Raw genomic sequence first — 21,423 nt, 5'->3', positions numbered from 1 at the left:
TCCTTTTCTATGTCGTTGATCTTTTGTGATTTCTCTGTCTGATCCCTTTCTCATTTCCGTTTCTGTATATTTTTTAAAATACTTTCGTTGTGATAACCCTGAGGGTTGTACTACACAACCTGTAAGTGTAACTAATTTGAAAAAATACAACTTAACTTCAATAGCACACATGTTCTTTGCTCCCACATGCCTCCATTTCCCCCTCTATGTTGTTTTTGTTCCACATTGCCTCTTTTTTTATGTTTTTTTATTGTGAAATATAATATATATACAAAAACATAATAAATTTCCAAGTACATTTTAATAAGTAGTTATAGAACAGATTTTAAAGTTTGGTATGGGTTACAGTTTCATGATTCTTCAGTTTTTCTTCTAGCTGCTCCAAGACACTGGAGACCAAAAGAAATACGAATATAATGATTCAGCAGTCAAACTCATTTGTTAAATCCTATCTTCTCTGTTACACTCCTCCTTCTCTTTAAATAACATGCATACATAAAAGCAATAAAATTTCAAAGTACATTGCAACAATTAGTTGTAGAACAGATTTCAGAGTTTGGTATGGGTCCCACGTCCATTTTAACAAGTAATTATACAACAGATTTTAAAATTTGGTGTGGGTTACAGTTCTACAGTTTTTCATTTTTTCTTCTAGCTACTTCAAGACACTGGAGACCAAAAGGAATATCAATATATTGATTCAGCAGTCACATTCATTTGTTAAATCCTTTCTTCTCTAATATGCTCTTCCTTCTCTTTTTTTTGTGAAAAATAACATATATAGAAAAAAGCAATACATTTCAAAGTACATTGCAACATTTAGTTGTAGAACAGATTTCAGAGCTTGGTATGGGTTACAATTTCACAACTTTAGAGGTTTTTATTTCTAGTTGCTCTGAAGTACTGGAGACTAAAAGAAATATCAGTATAATGATTCAGCACACATACCCAGTTGTTAAACACAATCTTCTCTGTATAACTCCACCATCATCTTTGATCTTCCACTCTTTAGGGGTATTTGGGTTATGACTATTCTAATTTTTTCATGTTGGAAGGAGCTGTTGATAATATGGGATAGGGAGATGGACTAGTTGATCTTCTGCAGGGCTGGCCCTTCTGCATTTCCGGACTTATCTGATCCAGAGACCCATCCGGAGGTTGTAGGTTTCTGGCAAGTTACCCTAGTGAATGGAGGCTTTGTAGAATCTTATATAATGCCCTAGGTATTCTTTAGGATTGGCAGGAATGGTTTTGGTTGGAGTTTGGCAAGTTATAATAGTAGCAATGTCTAACTGAAGCATGCGTGAGAGTGACCTCCAGAGTAGCTTCTTGATTATATTTGAACTCCCTCAGCATGATACCTAATTTGTTACACTTCTTTCTCCCCTTTTGGTCAGGATCCCACAGTGCTGGGGCCAGACTCATCCCTGAGGGTCATTTCCCACGTGTTCTAGTTTGCTAGCTGCCGGAATGCAACACACCAGAGACGGATTGGCTTTTAATAAAAGGGGATTTATTTTGTTAATTCTTCAGAGGAAAGGCAGCTAATTTCCAGTGAGGTACTTTCTTACGTGGAAGGCACAGGATGGTCTCTGCTGGTCTTCTCTCCAGGCCCCTGGGTTCCAACAGCTTTCCCCGGGGTGACTTCTTTCTGCATCTCCAGAGGTCTGGGCCTTAGCTGTGCTACGTTGCACTCTCTCATTTAAGCACCAGCCATTTAAGTCAAATGTCACTCATTGCAGCAGACACGCCTGCTAGCCGACTGCAGATGTAATTAGCAACAGATGAGGTTCATGTACCATTGGCTTATGTCCGCAGCAACAAGACTAGGTATGCTCACCTGGCCAAGTTGACTGAATCTAACTAACACACCACGTCTTTATATTTTGTCTGTCCATTATCAGGCATTTGTGGGGTCCTTCTCCAGTCCCTGTCATACTCCAGAGATCCAAGCAAGTGGAATTTGTCCTTTTATTAGTTAATTCTAAGGGGAGACTTTTCCAGAGGGTGTCTTATATCACCATGTTGATGACCTCACCAGGAATTTCCTTATATATTTTTTTTGCCCCATTTGCTTCGTCTATCAGTTGGTCTATCTCTGCTTTTTTCCTGAACCACTTGAGAGTAAATGTGAAGCATGGGGCCCTTTATCCCCAATACATTGTTTTTCCTAAGATTAAGGACAATCTCATACAAAACCACAGTAGTCAAAACTATGAAAATAGCAAGGATGCAGTGCTGGTTTATAACTTACAGCGCATATTCAGTTTTCATCAACTGGTTTTATAATATCTTTTAAAACTTTTGGGGGAGAACGGCGGTTCTGGATCTAATCTGCCATTATGAATTACATCTAGTTATGTCTTTTTAGACTCCTTTAATACGGAAAAATTTTGCAACCTCTTGTCTTTCTTGATTTTGACAATTTTAAAGAATATATGCTAGTTATTTTGTAGAATTTGGATTTGTCCAGTGTCTCTTCATCCAGTTCAAATTATGCTGTTTTGCATTTATTTCAGAAACCCCACCAAAGTGATCTGGTGACCTTCTGAGTGTATTATATAAGGAGGGACATGATGTCACTTTGTCCCAGTATAGGTGGTGTGATCATTTGGTGTGGTATTTACCACTTCTTCACTGAAGTTAAAATTTTGCAATTAATACTTCATTTATGGGGATGTGCTTTGAGACTGTCATCCAGTTTTCATCCATTAGTTTCAGCATCCATTTATGTTTTTTTTGTATTGCTATCATTCTTACTATTTTTAATTGTTGACATTTTATTATAAGAATAACTCTTCTTCTGTATTGGAATGGACTTACATATTCTTATTATATCCTGTGAGTTACAATACACTACTGTCATCCTTAAATATTTTGATATTCAGATTGCCCCTAAGCTTAGGCCAGTGGGGTCCCCTTCATGGTTTCTGTATAGTTGATACTTTTGTAATTTGAGAGATGATCTTTTGAGAGATATTTCCATAATTCTTTGAGGACTTCCTTACTTTCTGGCACAGGATGTACCAGGCTGAGCTTATATACTCCCTTGTTTTCCACTTTTCCAAGGAGACTCTTTTGTTTTAGTGGAGGGTAGTAATTAGAAACCAATATTGGTATTGCTTCTAGGTCCTCTCAGCAGACAAAACTAGAAAATAAATGTATGTATATACATTGTGTATATATATACATCTATATCTGTATTTGTTTCTGTCTCTATTAAAAACCAGAAAAAACATGAGTTTATACTGCTAACTCTAATTTCAATCCAGTACCATAGTATATTTTAGTGCTAGTTTCGCTTTTGGTGTTTGTTATTCCCTTCTCCAACAATGTGAAGCCTTGCTCCCATTATTCCCAACGTATGTACTCATTTGCTCCAAGTCTAGAATACACAGAAAGACCACATGCCATTAAAGAAAGGAAACCTATTTACAATTTCAGTATTTCATTACAGTTCTTTTTCTTTTTAAAGTCACATTACATATAGTGAAATGCACCAAACTTTAAGTTAAAACTTGATGAGTTTTAACAAATACATACACCTGTTTAATCTACACATCTGTCAAGATAGAGAACATTTTCCTCACCCTTTATTTCTCTTCTTGGTTAATCTTCGGACTACTAGAGACAACCACTTTTCTGATTAGTTTGCCCCCAAAATAATTAGAGATGCTCTGCCTGTTTTAGAACTTTCTATAGATGGAATTATATCATATATATTCTTTTTTTTTTAACTTTTTTATTAATTAAAAAAATTAACAAACAAAATATTAAGATATCACTCCATTCTACATATACAATCAGTAATTCTTGATATCATCACAGTTGCATATTCATCATTTCTTAGAACATTTGCACTGATTTAGAAAAAGAAATAAAACGATAATAAAGAAAAGAAAAGATTATACATACCATATATATTCTTTTGTGTCTGGTTTCTTTCACTCATGCTAATGCCTGTGAGCTTAATTCATGTTGCGTGTCAGTAAAACTACAGCTTTTAAAAATATTACTTTGGGGGGCCAAGATGGCGGCTTAGTAAGGTACGTGCGTCTTAGTTCCTCCTCCAAAGCAACTACTAGGTGAACTGAAACAGTGCAGAACAGCTCCCAGGGCCACGACAGGGAATGGACACACAGGGTACCCCAGTCTGGACTGGCTAGTCTGACTGCGAGACTCGGCTGTGGTGAGATCCCCAAGTGGCACGCGATTTCCCGAGCAGCGGCAGCTGTGGCGGCCGGAGCTCCTCCCTCCCTCCTTCCCGGGCCGGCTGAGAGTCTCGGAGAGGCAAGTTTCCCAAGCCGAGGCGGCCGGCGCCCCTCTTTTGCGGGCGGCTTCCTGGTCTGGCTACGAGTCTTGGATCAGAGGGCTACCCAAGCCGCGGTGGCCCTCCCCCGTGGGCGGCTTCCTGGTCCGGTGGGAAATTCCACAGGCGGCGGCGGCCGGTGATCGACGCCCCTCACCCGCAGACGACTTCCTGGTCCGGTGGCGAATTCCCCGGACCCGCTGCGGCCGGCGACCAGCCACAGGGTCCCCTCAAGCCGCGGCGGCTGATGCCCCCACCACACGCGGCCCCCCGAACCAACAAAGAGAATTGGATCGGAAATTCCCAGGCCGCGGAGATCGGTGACCGGGGGGATCCCTTCCAAACACATGAGACAAACGTGTGCCACGAGCGCCACCTACTGGGCAGGATAAGAAAAACAGAACCCAGAGATTTCACAGAAAAATCTTACAACCTTGTTGGGTCCGACACCCAGGTAAATCTGACTAAATGCCCAGACGCCAGCAGCAAAAGATAACTGTCCACGCTCAAAAGATTGAGAATATGGCCCAGTCAAAGGAACAAACCAATAGTTCAAATAAGATACAGGAGCTGAGACAACTAATGCTGAATATACGAACAGAAATGGAAAACCTCTTCAAAAATGAAATGGATAAATTGAGGGAGGACATGAAGAAGACATGGGCTGAACATAAAGAAGAAATAGAAAAACTGAAAAAACAAATCACAGAACTTATGGAAGTGAAGGATAAAGTAGAAAAGATGGAAAAAACAATGGATACCTACAATGATAGATTTAAAGAGACAGAAGATAGAATTAGTGATTTGGAGGATGGAACATCTGAATTCCAAAAAGAAACAGAAACTATCGGGAAAAGAATGGAAAAATTTGAACAGGGTATCAGGGAACTCAAGGACAATATGAACCGCACAAATATAAGTGCAGCGCACCCCAAAGAGATTAGACCCAAATAGGCGTTCTCCAAGACACTTACTAGTTAGAATGTCAGAGGTCAAAGAGAAACAGAGGATCTTGAAAGCAGCAAGAGAAAAACAATCCATCACATACAAGGGAAACCCAATAAGACTATGTGTAGATTTCTCAGCAGAAACAATGGAAGCTAGAAGACAGTGGGATGATATATTTAAATTACTAAAAGAGAAAAACTGCCAACCAAGACTCCTAAATCCAGCAAAATTATCCTTCAAAAATGAGGGAGAAATTAAAACATTCTCAGACAAAAAGTCACTGAGAGAATTTGTGACCAAGAGACCAGCTCTGCAAGAAATACTAAAGGGAGCACTAGAGTCAGATACAAAAAGACAGGAGAGGTATGGAGAAGAGTGTAGAAAGAAGGAAAATCAGATATGATATATATAATACAAAAGGCAAAATGTTAGAGGAAAATATTATCCAAACAGTAATAACACTAAATGTCAATGGACTGAATTCCCCAATCAAAAGACATAGATTGGCAGAATGGATTAAAAAACAGGATCCTTCTATATGCTGTCTACAGGAAACACATCTTAGACCCAAAGATAAACATAGGTTGAAAGTGAAAGGTTGGGAAAAGGTATTTCATGCAAATAACAACCAGAAAAGAGCAGGAGTGGCTATACTAATAACCAACAAATTAGACTTCAAATGTAAAACAGTTAAAAGAGACAAAAAAGGACACTATATACTAATAAAAGGAACAATTCAACAAGAAGACATAACAATCATAAATATTTATGCACCGAACCAGAATGCCCCAAAATACGTGAGGAATACACTGCAAACACTGAAAAAGGAAATAGACACAAATACCATAATAGTTGGAGACTTCAATTCACCACTCTCATCAATGGACAGAACATCTAGACAGAGGATCAATAAAGAAATAGAGAACCTGAATATTACTATAAATGAGCTAGACTTAACAGACATTTATAGGACATTACATCCCACAACAGCAGGATACACTTTTTTCTCAAGTGCTCATGGATCATTCTCAAAGATAGACATATGCTGGGTCACAAAGCAAGTCTTAACAAATTTAAAAAGATTGAAATCGTACACAACACAACACTTTCTCAGATCATAAAGGAATGAAGTTGGAAATCAATAATAGGCGGAGTGCCAGAAAATTCACAAATACGTGGAGGCTCAACAACACACTCCTAAACAACAAAGAAGAAATTGCTAGAGAAATTAGCAAATACCTAGAGGCGAATGAAAATGAAAACACAACATATCAAAACTTATGGGACGCAGCAAAGGCAGTGCTAAGAGGGAAATTTATTGCCCTAAATGCCTATATCAGAAAAGAAGAAAAGGCAAAAATGCAGAAATTAACTGTCCACTTGGAAGAACTGGAGAAAGAACAGCAAACTAATCCCAAAGCAAGCAAAAGGAAAGAAATAACAAAGATTAGAGCAGAAATAAATGAAATTGAAAACATGAAAACAACAGAGAAAATCAGTAAGGCCAGAAGTTGGTTCTGTGAGAAAATCAATAAGATTGATGGGCCCTTAGCAAGATTGACAAAAAGAAGAAGAGAGAGGATGCAAATAAATAAGATCAGAAATGGAAGAGGAGACATAACTACTGACCTCACAGAAATAAAGGAGGTAATAACAGGATACTATGAACAACTTTACGCTAATAAATACAACAATTTAAAGGAAATGGACGGGTTCCTGGAAGACATGAACAACCAACTTTGACTCAAGAAGACATAGATGACCTCAACAAACCAATCACAAGTAAAGAAATTGAATCAGTCATTCAAAAGCTTCCTAAAAAGAAAAGTCCAGGACCAGACGGCTTCACATCTGAATTCTATCAAACATTCCAGAAAGAATTAGTACCAACTCTCCTCAAACTCTTCAAAAAAATTGAAGCGGAGGGAAAACTACCTAATTCATTCTATGAAGCCAACATCACCCTCATACCAAAACCAGGCAAAGATATTACAAGAAAAGAAAACTACAGGCCCATCTCTCTAATGAATATAGATGCAAAAATCCTCAATAAAATTCTAGCAAATCGTATCCAACAACACATTAAAAGAATTATTCATCATGACCAAGTAGGATTCATCCCAGGTATGCAAGGATGGTTCAACATAAGAAAATCAATTAATGTTATACACCATATCAACAAATCAAAGCAGAAAAATCACATGATCATCTCAATTGATGCAGAGAAGGCATTTGACAAGATTCAACGTCCTTTCCTGTTGAAAACACTTCAAAGGATAGGAATACAAGGGAACTTCCTTAAAATGATAGAGGGAATATATGAAAAACCCACAGCTAATATCATCCTCAATGGGGAAAAATTGAAAACTTTCCCCCTAAGATCAGGAACAAGACAAGGATGTCCACTATCACCACTATTATTCAGCATCGTGTTGGAGGTTCTAGCCAGAGCAATTAGACAAGAAAAAGAAATACAAGGCATCAAAATTGGAAAGGAAGAAGTAAAACTATCACTGTTTGCAGACAATATGATACTATACGTCGAAAACCCGGAAAAATCCACAACAAAACTACTAGAGCTAATAAATGAGTACAGCAAAGTAGCAGGTTACAAGATCAACATTCAAAAATCTGTAGCATTTCTATACACTAGTAATGAACAAGCTGAGGGGGAAATCAAGAAACGAATCCCATTTACAATCACAACTAAAAGAATGAAATACCTAGGAATAAATTTAACTAAAGAGACAAAAAACCTATATAAAGAAAACTACAAAAAACTGCTAAAAGAAATCACAGAAGACCTAAATAGATGGAAGGGCATACCGTGTTCATGGATTGGAAGACTAAATATAGTTAAGATGTCAATCCTACCTAAATTGATTTACAGATTCAATGCAATACCAATCAAAATCCCAACAACTTATTTTTCAGAAATAGAAAAACCAATAAGCAAATTTTTATCTGGAAGGGCAGGGTGCCCCGAATTGCTAAAAACATCTTGAGGGAAAAAAACGAAGCTGGAGGTCTTGCACTGCCTGACTTTAAGGCATATTATGAAGCCACAGTGGTCAAAACAGCATGGTATTAGCATAAAGATAGATATATCGACCAATGGAATCGAATAGAGTGCTCAGATATAGACCCTCTCATCTATGGACATTTGATCTTTGATAAGGCAGTCAAGCCCACTCACCTGGGACAGAACAGTCTCTTCAATAAATGGTGCCTAGAGAACTGGATATCCACATGCAAAAGAATGAAAGAAGACCCATATCTCACACCCTACACAAAAGTTAACTCAAAATGGATCAAAGATCTAAACATTAGGTCTAAGACCATAAAACAGTTAAAGGAAAATGTAGGGAGATATCTTATGAATCTTACAATTGGAGGCAGTTTTATGGACCTTAAACCTAAAGCAAGAGCACTGAAGAAGGAAATAAATAAATGGGAACTCCTCAAAATTAAACACTTTTGTGCATCAAAGAACTTCATCAAGAAAGTAGAAAGACAGCCTACACAATGGGAGACAATATTTGGAAACGACGTATCAGATAAAGGTCTAGTATTCAGAATTTATAAAGAGATTGTTCAACTCAACAACAAAAAGACAGCCAACCCAATTACAAAATGGGAAAAAGACTTGAATAGACACCTGTCAGAGGAGGAAATACAAATGGCCAAAAGGCACATGAAGAGATGCTCAATGTCCCTGGCCATTAGAGAAATGCAAATCAAAACCACAATGAGATATCATCTCACACCCACCAGAATGGCCATTATCAACAAAACAGAAAATGACAAGTGCTGGAGAGGATGCGGTGAAAGAGGCACACTTATCCACTGTTGGTGGGAATGTCAAATGGTGCAACCACTGTGGAAGGCAGTTTGGCGGTTCCTCAAAAAGCTGAATATAGAATTGCCATATGACCCAGCAATACCATTGCTGGGAATCTACTCAAAGGAATTAAGGGCAAAAACTCAAACGGACATTTGCACACCAATGTTTATAGCAGCGTTATTTACAATTGCAAAGAGATGGAAACAGCCAAAATGTCCATCAACAGACGAGTGGCTAAACAAACTGTGGTATATACATATGATGGAATATTATGCAGCTTTAAGACAGGATAAAATTATGAAGCATGTAATAACATGGATGAACCTAGAGAACATTATGCTGAGTAAGTCTAGCCAAAAACTAAAAGACAAATACTGTATGGTCCCAATGATATGAATCGACATTCGAGAATAAACTTGGAGTATGTCATTGGTAACAGAGTCCAGCAGGAGTTAGAAACAGGGTAAGATAATGGGTAATTGGAGCTGATGGGATACAGACTGTGCAACAGGACTAGATACAAAAACTCAAAAATGGACAACACAATAATACCTAATTGTAAAGTAATCATGTTAAAACACTGAATGAAGCTGCATCCGAGCTATACGTTTTTGTTTTGTTTTGTTTTGTTTTGTTCTTACTATTATTACTTTTATTTTTTTTCTCTATATTAACATTCTATATCTTTTTCGTTTGAGTTGCTAGTTCTTCTAAACCGATGCAAATGAACTAAGAAACGATGATCATGCGTCTATGTGATGATGTTAAGAATTACTGATTGCATATGTAGAATGGTATGATTTCTAAATGTTGGGTTAATTTCTTTTTTTCCATTAATTAATAAAAAAAAATATTACTTTGGCCATATGAAACATTTGTCAATTTATTTTTACTCCTTTTACATTTATTATCTTCATGGATTTCTGAAAATGAGAAGTTTTGTTCCCCTTTCACACCTTTATTTATTTTGGAGAAAATGAAGTAATTCTAACTAGGATGAGAAATAAATAGGTTGTCCCAGGCAAGAACTTTGACTTATTTATTCAGGAATGCTGAGTTTTAACAGAATCTACTTTCCATTGATATTTACTGTGATCTGAATAATTCAGTGCCTTATGAAAATGAGTTTCTTTCAAAAGTGCTTTGTGGTACTTCCCAGTGGACATAAAGATAGGTGTAGATTTCCTGCCAGTGACACAAATGTTAGATCTTTTGTTATTCTCCCACAGGTCCATGAGGTTCTTTTTGTTTGGTTGGGTTTTTTTTGTTTGTTTATTTAGTTATAAAAATTAAGTAATTTCTATTCACCTGTCTTGAAGTTCAGTAATTCTTTCCTGTGTCATCTTCATTCTGCTCTGAGCCTATTCAGTGAGCTTTTTTTTCTGTTATTCTATTTCTCAGTCCTTCCACTTAGTTTCTGCTGATACTGCTGGCAGGGAGGGGGTGCCTTCTGGGGTGCAAGTCCGGGTTTCCTGCTTAGCCTCCATTGGTATGTATGAGAAGGGGTTCCAGGGTGTTTGGCTGCAGAAGGGTGCTTATGGTCAAAAAGATTTTGTCTTGCTAGGCTACGGTTTCCCCAGTCCTTTGATTAGAGAGATCAGATTTTTGTTGTTGGGCCTGTTTTTCCCATGCCTGTGGGTGTTTCTGGGTTGCTGGCTTGTCCCTTGCCCAGTCCACGATTTTGGAGATGTAACAGGAAAACCCAGGAAACTCATTACCATGTCATTCTTCAAGTCCCTAGACAATTCACCTTCTTGTCTCCATGATTCAGTCGTTTTATGTTGTTTTTTGTATATTATGTTCAGGGTTTTTAGCTTTATGTGGTAGGAGGAATAGAGAGACGTGTTCTACTCATTTTTCTAGAACCTGGGTATCTTAAATGTTCTAAAATACGTAGTTCATTAAGAATGTATTTTAAGGGCGGGCCACGGTGGCTCAGCAGGCAGGAATGCTTGCCTGAGATGCCAGAGGACTCGGGTTCAATTCCCGGTGCCTGCCCATGTGAAAAAAAAGAATGTTTTTTAAAATGAAATGCTCAAAAAATATTTAATCTTGAAATGCACAATATTTTCCTGAGTTGCTAAATTGTATTTAGTTGTTCTTTAGTTGTTCTAAACAATTTAAATATATTTTGTTGTATATATATATATCTGTGTGTGTATAAAAGCATGTATATTTCTTTATTCTCTTAGGATTATGTACTGAAGGACTCTACCGTGTTAGTGGAAATAAAACTGATCAAGACAACATTCAAAAGCAGTTTGATCAAGGTAGGAATATAATTATGTAAAGTAGAATCATTGTTTTGCTGTTTCCTTAGTGGAGTTTCATGGTGGGAAGATTAATTAATTTGAAAACCTTCTAAAGATATGGATGGTAAAGGTGAAAAGTTTTGGAGTAGAATTAGAAGTTATACTGAACAGATATTACAGTCAAGGAAAATTGAGAACTAAGAAAGGTCTGTTGACTTTAACACTAGCAGCAAAGTCATTGATCACTTGAGATCTGGGTACTAGGGAATGATAAAAGTAAGCAGGTCGTATCAAAATAGAACTATGTGATATGAAACTTCTTTAATATGTTTGCAATTGAAAGTAAGAAGAGGCAGTTGGATCAGGAAAATACTGTATATTTTTAAATTTAAGTGTAAAGGCAGAAAAAGAGTCAATTAATAGGAAATGAAGTATTGGAAAAGAAAATATTCAGTATCCAAACAGAATCCTTGAGAAGGAATGGAATGCAGCTAATAGGGTTTGTTTTAGAAATGACACACTGTTTCTTATCCTGAGACTTCATAGAACAGTATAAAACAAATACTTTGAGCAAGATTAGTTATTATATGGCCCATATTCTTTCACTCAGTTTCTTCCTGTATTTCATCCTTAACCTAAAAATTCTATCTCACAAATCCAGACTGTGACTGAATCCACCATAATTAGAAGAGCAATAAATGAACTTGTGATGGAGCAGTATCTTTGTATGCCATGGGCTATTCTTTGACTATACATTTTTTTTAATATATTAAAACAACTGTTAGGAGCTTAAAAAAAGAAAGAAAGAAAAAGCTGGATTCTCTACTCAAACTAAATTCTATTTGAGATCAAAGATGTAAATGTCAAAAATGAAAATCATAACTACTAGGGAGAAAAAGAAGTATTTTTATATTGTTAGAGTAGGGAAAGTCCTAAACTTGGTCTGAAACCTAGCAAGTAGGAACAAGATGATAAGCTGGACTACCTAATAATGTAAAACTTCTGTAAGAGAAGGTACTTAAAACATATTCAGAATCAGGAGACAAACTATGAACTTGGGTAGGGTATGGAATTCCTATGCTAGATTAATTCACATCAAGAGAAAGCAGCTAACAAATACATGAAAAGACATTCAGCCTATCAACTAGAAATAAAAGTTAAAATTCAAAACAGATTTATTTTACTGTCAGTGAAAAAGTTTCTTGGGTGGATCTATTTGCATAGGCAAATAGGTATTTTATGCACTGTTGTTTGGGGTGCCTTTTGAGAGGAAATTTGTGAATACCTATTAAAATGCATAGTTACTAGACAAGCTGTACTTCTGTGAATTTATGTTTGAGAAGCATATTAAAATCTACTTAAGAGCATTCACTGTAGCATTGTTTATAATTCTAAAACGGGATGGGGAGTGTGGACTCATGACTAAAAGTAGAATACTAGGTAACCATGTAAGATGAAGATTTATATGTATTGAAATGGCAAAATGTTGTTTGTATATAATATATATGACTTTTTAAAAATATGTTTTATGTTTACAAAAACAAGATTGACTACATTATTTTGTTGGTGTAATTCCAATAATGAATGGGTCCAGTAATAGTAGTAGTTAATACTAGGGCATTTTGAATTAGACTTCCTCCCTATTTTTCTTTATTTGATTTGTTTTGTATTATCAAACCAAAACAACATACAAACATGAACATTTTTAACATACAAACATTCCGTGTATGGAGTACAATCAGTGGCTCACAGTATCATCATATAGTAATATATTCATCACCACGATCATTTTTTAGAACAATTGCGTCACTCCAGAAAAAGAAATAAAAAGGAAAAGGAAAAAACTTAAACATACCATACCCCTCCCTTTCGTTGACCACTAGTATTACCATCTACTCAATAGATTTTGACCTATTTTCCCATTTTTTTCTATACCCCCTTACCACTCCCTTTCATTGTTCACTAGTATTTCAATCTACTCAATTTATTTTAACATTTGTTCCCCTATTATTTATTTATTTTTTAACCTATTTATTTTTAAACCATATTTTTACTCATCTGTCAATATCATAGCTAAAAAGAGTATCACACACAGGTTTTCACAATCACATAGTCACATTGCAAAAGCTATATCATTTTACATTCATCTTCAAGAAACATGGCTACTGGAACACAGCTGTACAGTTTCAGCATTTCCCTCTGCTTCCCTAATATACCTTAAACTAAAAACGGGATATCTATAAAATGCATAAGAATAACCTCCAGGATAACCTCTTGATTCTGAAATCTTTCAGCCACTGACATTGTATTTTGTTTCATTACTCTCTTCCCCCTTTTAGTCAAGAAGGTTTTCTCAGTCCCTTGATGATGAGTCCCAGCTCGTTCTAGGATTTCTGTCCCATGTTGCCAGCAAGGTTTACACCCCTGGGAGTCATGTTCCACAGAGAAGAGGAGGGCAGTGAGTTTGCTTGTTATGTTGGCTGAGAGAGAGATAGGCCACATCTGAGCGACAAAAGAGGTTCTCTGGGAGTGACTCTTAGGCCTAATTTTAAGTAGGCTTAGTCTGTCCTTTGCGGGGATAAGTTTCATATGAACAAACCCCAAGATTGAAGGCTCAGCCTATTGATTTGGTTGTCCCCATTGCTTGTGAGAATATCAGGAGTTCTCCAAGTAGGGATGTTGGATTTTCCCCCTTTTTCACCATTCCCCCAAGGGGACTTTGCAAATACTTTTTTATTCACTGTTCAAATCGCTCTGGGATCTATCGGGGCATCACTCTGGACAAACCTACAAAATCTCATGCCCTGTTCAAGGTTCCATGTACTTATGGTGTGACTGTGCATATAAGTTATATTAGGAAATACACTAGTCGAAGTATAAATTTTGTACCAAATAAACATTTTTTGCTTTAGTCTCACATGTGAGTTATAGTTTTTAAATATGAATTATCTATTTTCAACAATATTGACACTCACCTACAATGTTGACATTCCTTTGTTCTTCCTCATGCAAAAACATTTTTTAATTTGTACATTTAGTCACTATCATTGTACACTCTAGGCATCCTTAGATTATACCATCTCAGACTTTATCGTCTATCTTTCTTTCTGGTTTCATTTGTGCCCCCAGGCCTCCTCCCTCTATCATTCTCATATTCAGCTTTATTCAGCATACTGACATTATTGTGCTACAATTAGGTAGTATTGTGCTATCCATTTCTGAATTTTTACAATCAGTCCTCTTCCACAATCTGTATGCCTTCAGCTCCAATTACCCAAAATCTACCCTATTTCTATCTCTTGATGGCCTCTGTTCTTAACTGAAATTCTCCAGATTCATTCATTAATGATATTTCATATCAGTGAGGCCATACAATATTTGTCCTTTTGTTTCTGGCTAATTTCACTTAGCATAATGACCTCAAGGTCATCGTTGTTGTTATATACTTTACAACTTTATTCTGTTTTACATCCGTGTAATATTCCATCATATGTATATATCACAGCTTGTTTAGCCACTCATCTGTTGATGGACATTTGGGCTGTTTTGTATCTCTTGGCAATTGTAAATAATGCTGCTATAAACATTAGTGTGCAAATGTCCGTTGTGTTCTTGCCTTCATGTCCTCTAAATAGATACCTAGCGATGGTATTGCCAGATCATATGGCAGTTTTATACTTAGTGTCTGAGGAACCACCAAACTGTCTTCCACAGCAGTTGTACCATTTTACGTTCCCACGAACAGTAGTTAAATGTGCCTCTTTCTCCACATCTTCTCCAGCACTTGTCATTTCTGTTTTATTGATAATGGCCATTCCGGTGCATGTGAGAGGATATCTCATTGTGGTTTTGATTTGCATTTCCGAAATAGCCAGGGAAGTTGAGCATCGTTTCATGTGCTTTTTAGCCATTTGTATTTTCTCTTCTGAGAAGTGTCTGTTCAAGTCTTTTGACCATTTTGTAATTGGGTTGTTTGTCTTTTTGTTGTCGAGTTGAACAGTCTTGTTATATATTCTGGATACTAGACCTTTATCTGATATAGTGTTTCCAAATATTGTCTCTCATTGTGTAGGGTGTCTTTTTACTTTCTTGACAAAGTTCTTTGATGTACAGAAGTGTTTGATTTTGAGGAGTTCCCATTTATCTGTTTCTTTCTTCAGTGCTTGTGTTTTGAGTGTAAGATCTAGGAAATCACGTCTTATTACAAGATTTATAAGATATTTCCCTACATTTTCTTCTAAAAGTTTTATGGTCTTAGATCTAATGTGTAGGTCTCTGATCCATTTTGAGTTCATTTTTCTATATGCTGTGAGATATGGATCCTCTTTCATTCTTTTGCATGTGGATATCCAGTTCTCCAGGCACCATTTATTGAAGACACTGTTCTGTCCCAGCTGAGTTGGCTTGACTGCCTTATCAAAGATCAGTTGTCCATAGATGAGAGGGTCTATATCTGAAATCTGTTCGATTCCACTGGTCAGTATATCTATCTTTATGCCAGTGCCATGCTGTTTTGATCACTGTAGCTTCATAATACTCCCTGAAGTCAGTAGTGTGAGATCTCTGACTTCATATTTCTTTCTCAGGATATTTTTAGCTATTTGGGGCATCCTGCCCTTCCAGATAAATTTGGTTATTGATTTTTCTATTTCTGAAAAGTAAGTTTTGGGAATTTTAATTGGTATTGCATTGAATCTATAAATCAATTTAGGTAGAATTGACATCTTAACTTTATTTAGTCTTCCAATCCATGAATATGATATGCCCTTCCATTTAATTGGTCTTCTGTGATTTCTTTTAGCAATTTCTTGTAGTTTTCTTTCTATAGGTCTTTTGTATCCTTAGTTAAATATATTCCTAAATATTTTATTCTTTTTGCAATTGTAAATGGAATTTTTTTCTTGAATTCCCCCTCAGGTTTCTTATTACTAGTGTATGGAAACGCTATAGATTTTTGACTGTTGACTTTGTAACCTGCCACGTTGCTGTACTCATTTATTAGCTCTAGTAGTTTTGCTAGGAATTTTGGGGGGTTTTAGGCATATAATATATCATTGCAAACAGAGTTTTACTTCTTCCTTTCCAATTTTGATGCCTTGTATTTCTTTTTCTTGTCTAATTGCTCTGGCTAAAACTTCCAACGCAATGTTGAATAACAGTGGTGACAATGGACATCTTTGTCTTGTTCCTGCTCTTAGGGGGTACTTTTCAGTTTTTTCCCATTGAAGATGATGTTAGCTGTGTTTTTCATATATTCCTTTATCATGTTGAGGAAGCTCCCTTCTATTGCTATCCTTTGCAGTGTTTTCAACAAGAAAGGATGTTGAATTTTGACAAATGCCTTTCTCCTTCAATCAAGATGATAGGTGGTTTTTCTACTTTGATTTGTTGATATGGTGTATTACATTAATTGATTTTCTTATGTTGAACCATCTTGCATACTTGGGTTAAATCCTAACTTGGTCATGATGTATAATTGTTAATGTGCTGCTGGATTCAATTTGTGAGAATTTTGTTGAGGATTTTTGTGTCTGTGTTCATTAGAGAGATTGGTCTGTAATTTTCTTTTCTTGTAGTATTGTTGTCTGGCTTTGGTTTGAAGGTGATCTTGACTTCATAGAATGAGTTAGGTAGCCTTCCCTCCTCTTCCGTTTTTTTTTTTTGAAGAGTTTGAACAGGATTGGTACTAATTCTATTGAATGTTTGGTAGAATTCACGTGTGAAGCCATCTGGTCTGGGACTTTTCTTTTCTGGGAGTTTCTAATGACTAGTTCAATTTCTTTACTTTTGAATGATTTGTTGAGGTCGTCTACTTCTTCTCGAGTCAATGTGGGTTGTTCATGCCTTTCTAGAAAGTTGTCCATTTCATCTACGTTGTCTAGTTTATTAGCCTAAAGTTGTTCACAGTATCCTCTCCTTTACCTCCATTATTTCTGCCGAGTCGGTGGTTATGTCTCCTCTTCCATTTCTGATTTTATTTGCATCCTCTTTCTTCTTCCTGTCAACCTTGCTAAGGGTCCATCAGTCTTACTGATTTTCTCATAGAACCAACTTCTGGTTTGTTGATTTTCTCAATTGTTTTCATGTTCTCAGTTTCATTTATTCCTGCTCTAATCTTCATTATTGCTTTCTGTTTGCTTGCTTTGGGTTAATTTGCTCTACTTTCTCTAGTTTTTCCAAGTGACCAGTTAATTACTCAATTTTTGCTCTTTCTTCTTTTTTGATTTGTTGTATTTTCATTTGCTTCAAGGTGTTTATTGATTTCTCTTGTAATTTCTTCCTTGACCCACTGGTTGTTTAAGAGTGTGTTGTTGAGCCTCCATATATTTGCGAATTTTCTGGCCCTCTGCCTGTTACTGATTTCTAACTTTGTTCCTTTATGATCTGAGAAAATATTTTGTATGATTTCGCTCTTTTTAAATTTATTGAGACTTGCTTTTCGACCCAGCATATGGTCTGTCCTCGAAAATGATCCGTGAACACTTGAGAAAAAGGTGTATCCTGCTGTTGTGGGGTGTAATGTTCTATAAATGTCTGTTAAGTCTAGTTCATTTATTGTATTATTCAAATTCTGTTTCTTTATTGATCCTCTCAGAATGGGGAATTGAAGTCTCCAACTATTATGGGAGTTGTGTCTGTTTCTCTTGTCAGTGTTTTCAGTGTTTGCCTCATGTATTTTGGTGCACTCTGTCTCAGTGCATAAATATTTATGATTGTTACGTCTTCTTGTTGAATTGTTTCTTTTATTAATACATAGTGTCCTTCTTTGTCTCTTTTAATTGTTTTACATTTGAAGTCTAATTTGTTGGGTATTAGTATACCTACTCCTGCTCTTTTCTGATTGTTGTTTGCATGAAATGTCTTTTCCAAACCTTTCACTTTCAAAGGCTCTAAAATGCGTCTCCTGTAGACAGCATATAGATGAGTTCTGCGTTTTAATCCATTCTGCCAGTCTATATCTTTTGATTGGGGAATTTAATCTATTAACATTTAGTGTTATTACTGTAAGGGCAGTACTTTCTTCTACCATTTTGCCTTTAGGATTTTGTATGTCACATCTAATGTTTCTTCTTTTTACCTTTACCGATAGTCTTCATGTCTATATACTTCTCCACATCTCTCTCTACTGTCTTTTCCTATCTACCTCTGGTGCTCCCTTTAGTATTTCTTGCAGAGACAATCTCTTCATCACAAATTCTCTCTGTGATTGTCTGAAAATGTTTTAATTTCCCCCTCATTTTTGAAGGACAGTTTTGCTGGATATAGAATTCTTGGTTGGCAGTTTTTCTCTTTTAATAATTTAAATATATTATCCCACTGTCTTTTCGCCTCCATGGTTTCTGCTGAGAAATCTACATGTTGTCTTATTGGACTTCCCTTGTATGTGATGGATTGCTTTTCTCTTTCTGCTTTCAAGATTCTCTCTTTTTCTTTGACATCTGTCATTCTGATTGGTAAGTGTTTTGGAGTATGTCTATTTGGATCTGTTTTGTTAGGCTAAGCTGCATTCTTGGATCTGTAATTTTAAGTCTTCATAGGAGTTGGGAAATTTTCAGTGATGATTTCCCCCATTAGTTTTTCTCCTTCTTTTCCCTTCTCTTTTCTCTTTGGGAGAACCATAACACGCATATTTGCGTGCTTCATGTTGTCATTCAGTTCCCTGAGTCCCTGCTCATATTTTTCCATTCTTTTCCCTTTATTTTCTTTTGCTTGTTGGATTTCAGATGTCTCATCCTCCAGTTCACTAATATCCTGTCTTCTGTCTCTTAAAATCTAACATTGTAGGTTTCCATTGTTTTTTCGTCTCTTCTACTATGCTTTTATTTCCATAAGTTCTGTAATTTGTTTTTTCAGACTTTCGATTTCATCTTTTTGTTCATCACTTGCCTTCTTTATATCCTCCTTCAAGTCATTGATTTGTTTTTAATGAGATTTTCCATGTCTTTTTGAACATCATGTATTAATTGTTTCAGTTCCTGTTTTTCATTTGAATTGTTGGTTTATTCCTTTGATTGGACCATATTGTCAGTTTCCCTAGTATGAGTCATTATTTTTTTTGGTGGTGTATAGACATTTAATTTCCTTAATTAGTTTATTCTGGGGATTGTTTTCAGTTTTTTAACTAGGATTTTCTTGCTGGATGACTTTGTTGTCTATCTTTTCTTTGACATTCACTTCTTTCCTACCTATTTTTGTTTCCTGGTTCTGCAACTTACTATTTTTTGTTCTCCAGGTGCGTAAATCTTTCTAAATCTCAATTTCTTCATCTTCAGAATGATGTTGGTAAGAGTGACTATAAAAGGGGTACACAGGTGGTTCAGTGATAGAATGCTCGCCTTCCACACGGGAGACCCGGGTTCGAAAAAAAAAAAAAGAGCGACTATAAGGAATAATGAAATAATGCATATAAAGAGTTTTCTGTTCCTGGTATCATATTAAATGCCCCATCAGGTAGTTATTATTACAAGAAATGCAGCCTAAGGAAATAAGTTTTAATACATGAAACTGTTTATCATAGTATATTTATAATATTTTTAAATGAAGTAAATCTAAATCTTAAGGAGTAGAATGGTATGAATATTGTAACCTCGGGGGAATATTTTTTAACTATTAAAATAGTTTATGTATGAGAATTCTCACCTGCCATGTGGGAGACCCTCGTTCAATTCCTGGCCCATGCACTTACCAAAGAAACAAAAAATTCAACAAATGGTGCTACACTAAAGGGATACTCACACGGAAAAAGAATGAAATATGACCCCTACCATATAGCATACAAAAAAGAAGTTTGCTAATGGCAAAATGTTAATGATTGGTAATTCTGGGTTAACAGTCTGAGTTCTTAATACTATTGCAACATTTCTGCAAGCTTGAAATTATATTACAGTGAGATGTTTCCCTGCAAAACAAAATTGCTTGGGAAATTTTAAGAACTTTGAATAATGCTTTAAAAATATAATCTGATATAAGATGAATATATGATTTGGCTTTTATTTTTAATGGAAGAAAAAGGGCTCAAATGAAACATGCCAGAGTGTAAACAGTGCGTACTTCTGAGTGATAAGGGAATTTATAATAAGAAAAGCAAGTTACTTTAATATGAAATTTAACCTTAGGATACAACTTTAGTATGTTCCATTCTTGTGTTTTAAATCAGAACATCACTATTAAACTTTTTACATTTAAACTATTTGATGTGAAAATTTTTAACATTTTCTTGAAATATATATACACCAAAAAAGTAATAAATTTTGCAGTACATTGTAATGAGTAGTTGTAGAATAGATTTCAAAGTTTGATATGGCTTACAGTTCCAAGACACTGGAGGCTAAAAGACATGTCAGTATAATGATACAGCAGTCCTACTTATTTGTTCAGTCATATCTTCTCTGTTATAACTCCTTCTTTGATCCTTCTTCTAGTCTTTAGGGGTATTTGGGCTCTGTCCATTCTAAGTTTTTCTTGTTGGAAAGGCATATCGACAATATGGGATTGGGGGATGATGTTCTTGGAGATGCTGACCCTGTGGGTTTCAGGACTTATCTAGCCTAGGAAGAATCTGAGGTTTTGGGCTTCTGGACAGTAGTTTTAGTGCATGAAACTTATGTAGAATCTCAGATAGAGCCCTAGGTGTATTCTTCAAGGTTAACAGAAATGGTGTTGGTTGGCGTTTGACAAACCGTGGAAATTAACAGTATCTAGCTGAAGCTTGTGTAAGAGTAGCCTCCAGAATAGCTTCTCGACTGTATTTGAACTCTCTTACCCACTGAAACCTTATTTTGTTAAATTTCTTTTGCCCCTTTTAGTCAGAAAGGCATTGTTGATCCCACGGTGCCAGGGCCAGGCTCATTCCTGAAAGTCATGTCTCCCATGTTGTCTGGGAGATTTTTACCCATAGATGTCATGTCTCATGTAGGGGTGAAGGTAGTGATTTTCCTTGCAGAGTTGGGCTTAGAGAGAGAGGGACCACATCTGAGCCACAAAAGAGGTTTTCTGGAAGTAACTCTGAGGTGTAACTGTAGGTGGGCTTAGCTTCTCCACTACAGAAATAAGTTTCATAAGAGCAGGCC

General features: G+C 36.2%; 1 protein-coding gene across 7 annotated transcripts in view; it reads left to right on the top strand.

Moving 5' to 3' along the window:
* ARHGAP5 (Rho GTPase activating protein 5) overlaps window positions 1–21,423 on the top strand; it is a 93,046-nt gene that overhangs the window by 58,587 nt on the left and 13,036 nt on the right. For all 7 annotated transcript variants that reach the window (XR_013162221.1, XM_077126994.1, XM_077126991.1 and 4 more), the window contains one exon: window positions 11,294–11,371. Coding sequence is in view for 6 of the 7 variants with exons in the window: in XM_077126994.1 (XP_076983109.1) it covers window positions 11,294–11,371 (78 nt within the window). In the remaining variant the exon portion in view is untranslated. The remainder of the gene's footprint in view (window positions 1–11,293; window positions 11,372–21,423) is intronic.

This window comes from Tamandua tetradactyla, chromosome 14 (genome assembly GCF_023851605.1).
Source record: "Tamandua tetradactyla isolate mTamTet1 chromosome 14, mTamTet1.pri, whole genome shotgun sequence".
Lineage (NCBI taxonomy): Eukaryota > Metazoa > Chordata > Mammalia > Pilosa > Myrmecophagidae > Tamandua > Tamandua tetradactyla.
The sequence above is the reverse complement of the archived record's forward strand: the minus strand, read 5'-3'. Positions and strand labels throughout refer to the sequence as shown.